This window comes from Ceratotherium simum, chromosome 37 (genome assembly GCF_057802395.1).
Source record: "Ceratotherium simum simum isolate JZ-2026a chromosome 37, ASM5780239v1, whole genome shotgun sequence".
In the NCBI taxonomy this organism is placed as follows: domain Eukaryota; kingdom Metazoa; phylum Chordata; class Mammalia; order Perissodactyla; family Rhinocerotidae; genus Ceratotherium; species Ceratotherium simum.
The window spans coordinates 29,196,965-29,201,235 of NC_141936.1; the positions used below are offsets into that span (position 1 = coordinate 29,196,965).

Genomic DNA, 4,271 nt, shown 5'->3' on the forward strand with positions numbered 1-4,271 from the left:
TCTGTTGTAAACTGCCTGAGTCCTCATGTCTTCAGCCTTTGCCTGACAGGTGACATCATGAGGGCACATTGTTACATCTCTCTCTTCCTCAGTTCCTCAAGGCTGCACGTAGGGTCCATATGAACTGTCAATTGGTTAATGCATGCAAAGCACTCTGGCATTTAGTAAGACCTCCATAAGTGTTAACCACTGTTATTATAATTATCATTGTTGATAGTATTTCCTCCACTATACTGCTATCAGGGGAGACAATCATGTTCTCCAGCAGTACGTCTTTTCGGATTATTCCATGCTAGGCTAGGACAAGCATTGCATGGATCCTGCATGACAAAGACCATGCTCCTTTCCTTGAACATTGTTTTACAGAAGAAGAGTGTAATGGCATTTATAAGAATAGAGTGAGTTATGGATGGGAGCAGTCTGTTCACACTCTTCTAATAGGCTCAGCCTTTTGCCATTCATACAAAAATTATTTTTGAGTGCTTCTTTGATTGTTAATCACTCAGTTTCAGACCTTATATGATGGAGATAGGAGAATGCCACTATTTTTAGCTAAGATATCCCACAGAATTAAACTTCCTTTTTCTTTATTTCTTGAGTAAACCGTGGTAATCCATATTGACCATTTGAGGACAAAAATATGTGTATTTTGGCAGAAAATATTTTGCAAGGATTTTTATAGTATATTACTTGTGTATTTAGTCAAGACTGAATCTGATCTGGCTAATGCATAGTTTGTTGTTAAATTATTATTTTAGTGTAATAAAGGAGGTTTTCAATGGTTTTATCAATACTTACTAATTATAACTTTTAAAAAGATAAGAGGAGCCCTTATAAATCAAGTAGGTCAACCTCTTATTTTGTGTATGAAATAACTGAATCCTAGTACTAATTATCGATGTCCAAGCTCACAAAGATATTGATAAAACCAAGATCTTCCCAAAGAAATGACAGGAATCACTTCAAAATCTGGTCATCAATTAGATGCTAGGCACAGTGCTAAATACTTTATCATTCATAGAACAAACTATTTTCTAGCGTTTATGTCTATTTTCCATTACCAGTCTATGATTAACTGAATCTACCATGGTTAATAAGACTCCCTGTATGTTAAACCAGTAGACATAATGTCATATTTTACATGTGATAATTGAAGACCATGGAATATCATTTTCAAGGATATTCTCCCACCATTTCACTCCCCAGAGAACTAATATCTATGTTAAGGAAAGCACATATGTCAAAAAAAAAAAAATAGGCAGAAAGAGAAGCATCATGATTCAGGGTACCCCAGAAAAGCAGCACAGGATCTCTTTTAACTTAAGGAAACAAAATTCCTCAGGGTCAAAGTATTGCCATAAGCTTATAATTACTCTACTTTGAAAGTGTGACAATGAGATTTCTGCCCTTTTTCCATCGACAGTCAGACATTATACATTTTTTCATTGTCTTAAATAAAGGAAGGCTTGGTGATATAAGATTTGATACCACAAAGTATTTCAAGTATGTAAGTGATACTGAAAGCAAAATTTCTGGTTGTTATTGCTTGAAAAGAGAAGAAACATTACATGTGAATCATCAGGGTTCACAAAGGAAATCAACTCATTGATCTCAGGATTGAATTATTATAAGATATTTATCATCAGATAATTGAAGATATATGTCTTTGTCACATCCTACAAATGTGAGAGCTTAGAATTTATTTGCAAGACTTGAATCAACATCTTAAATGTATTTTGAAGGAGTTTTTATTCCATGGGCAATGAACAATAACTGAAAGATTAATGGATAAAGGAATATGGTTGCTGTCTTTTAAGTTGTTAATTGAATAAGAAAATTATTTAAGTGAAAATATAAAGTTTAAATCTAAGACAATAAGTAAGAACAAAAAGGAGAAACTGAATACAATAAGAATTATAGAGGTGAGTAAGTAAAATAGAATCAATAACCTACCTCATTTGGCTGACAATTAAAACTTCTTGAGTATGGCTGTAAGAGGGCCTCAAGAGAAGTTCAAGATATCCTTTGAGGTGGAGGTGTGTAGAGTAAGACTTTCAGAAAAGCAACATGCAAGATATAAGAATTTCAACAGCCTAAAGTTTATAAAAAATTTCAAATATATGAGGAGAATAATGGTCAAGTTAATGATTATTATAGTCAAACGGACTGAATACTCATTTACCCAAAGCAAGCCAACTGTAGGATATGACATTGATAATTTCTAGGTAAAGGAATTTTGATTTGATGGACTTTTTAAATTTATCTTTTATGACAATATACTGTTTTAGAGTCCTAGCCATACATATACAGAGATGAGGGTGCTGACCAAGAGATTAAATTATTTTAGCAAAACACTGCCTCCCCTGTTATACTATTTTGCTTCTACAAGTATTCAGTATGAATAAAAACATGGACCTGGACCAGAAGAATGAAACATCAACTGACTTCATCCTCCTGGGGCTCTTTCCCTGGTTCAGACATCCCTACTTCCTCATCCTCATCATCCTCCTCATCTATGCTATTGCCTGTAGTGGAAACTCCACACTAATCTTCCTCATCTGGCTGGACTCCCACCTCCACACTCCCATGTACTTCCTGCTCAGTCAGCTCTCCCTCATAGACCTGGCTTACATATCTAGCACAGTCCCCAAGATGGTCATCAACTACTTCACTGGGAGGAAGAACATTTCCTATTTTGCCTGTGCCACTCAGCTCTTTTTCTTCCTAACCCTTGGCCTTGCTGAATGCATCCTGCTGACTCTCATGGCCTATGACCGCTATATGGCTATCTGCAATCCCCTGAGATACACAGTCCTCCTGAGCCCCAAGGTCTGTCTCCAGATGGCTGTTTCAGCTTGGATTGGGGGAACACTTGCTGCCCTTGTACACACTATCTACCCAATTAATTTTCCTCTCTGTGGTTCTAGGGAGATTAACCATTACTTTTGTGAGATGCCTGCCATCCTGAGACTATCTTGTGTGGATATATCAGCCTATGAGATGGTGAAATTTGTGTCAACCATTGTGTTTCTCCTGGTCCCATTTATTCTCATCCTGGCCTCCTACACTCTCATCTTCCTCTGTGTCCTCAGAATGAGCTCTTGCAAGAGCAAGAACAAAGCCCTGGCCACATGTTCCTCCCACCTGACAGTGGTGAGTCTCTACTTTGGTCAGGCCATCTTCATATATATGACACCAACCTCTTTCCATACACCTGAGCAAGACCAAATTGGAGCTGTGCTTGGCACCATAGTGACTCCTATGCTCAATCCACTCATCTACAGCCTGAGGAACAAAGAAGTGGTGGGTGCTCTGAGGAAGTGCATGGGGAGGTGTTGCAGTTGAGAAAATGCCCAGTTTCTACAGTGTCACTGTCAGAAATGTTCCATCCTACATATTAAAAGTAGCTATGGTCACTGGATTGTTGTACTGGAAATGTAACATCATAAGAGAGTTAGTAGGTATTAGGACTCATGCATTTTGGCATTCGTTTGTTGGAATGGAGTTGTTCTTAGTTCCATAGTGGGGACTTCAGTTGAGTACAACATTAATGTGTTACTTATCTTTTGGGAAATTACGTGGGTTTTGACAATAACATCTGTACACAGATAAATGATCCCCATTCTCCTAAGCATCTTCAGTGTATTGGGGTACATGGTCCAAAACTGATTGTCATCCTAGAACTAACTCCTTGATTGATCTTTCTTATTTTAAAATCATCATATCTGCATTTGCTTTCATTTGCCTATTTACACTTAATGCCCCTGACTGAATATCAATTGTCCAAAAGATCAAAGATCACTTGTTCTATGAAATCTTCTTGTATAACCCTTCCTTTTTCCAATCTCATATCTGTTCTCATATATTATTTTTATATTTTATTACATATAATTTGTGCAGTTGTATTATTTTTTCTTCTAAATTAAAGACTATAGATAGCCATAGGTGAATGGAAACAATGAGGTGAATTCATAAAACTTTAAGGAAATTAGATAGATATTTTTTCTTTTTTTCCTACTAATTTCTACCGTTTTTCATTTTTCATTGGTACATTAATATTTATATTTTTCAAGCTAATGAAATAGCCCAACTTTATAATTTTATAATCCTATCAGTGTGGCTTCTGAGACTGTAATTTGAAATAATTACAGTTAACTGATTTTTCATGATTATATGGTCTTCTTTCAAGTAAAACAAGCAATAACAAAATCTGACATCATAAAATTATAACTCAATTTATAGGTCACTGTTCCACTTTCTTAATATTATTG

General features: G+C 36.0%; 1 protein-coding gene across 1 annotated transcript; it reads left to right on the forward strand.

Annotated features, from left to right (window-relative positions):
• Nucleotides 1-2,409: 2,409 nt before the first annotated feature.
• LOC101394723 (olfactory receptor 2T27-like) lies at nt 2,410-3,345 on the forward strand. The gene has a single exon (XM_014785493.2). The coding sequence runs from the start codon at nt 2,410-2,412 to the stop codon at nt 3,343-3,345; it is 936 nt and encodes a 311-aa protein (XP_014640979.2).
• The last annotated feature ends 926 nt before the right edge of the window (nt 3,346-4,271 follow it).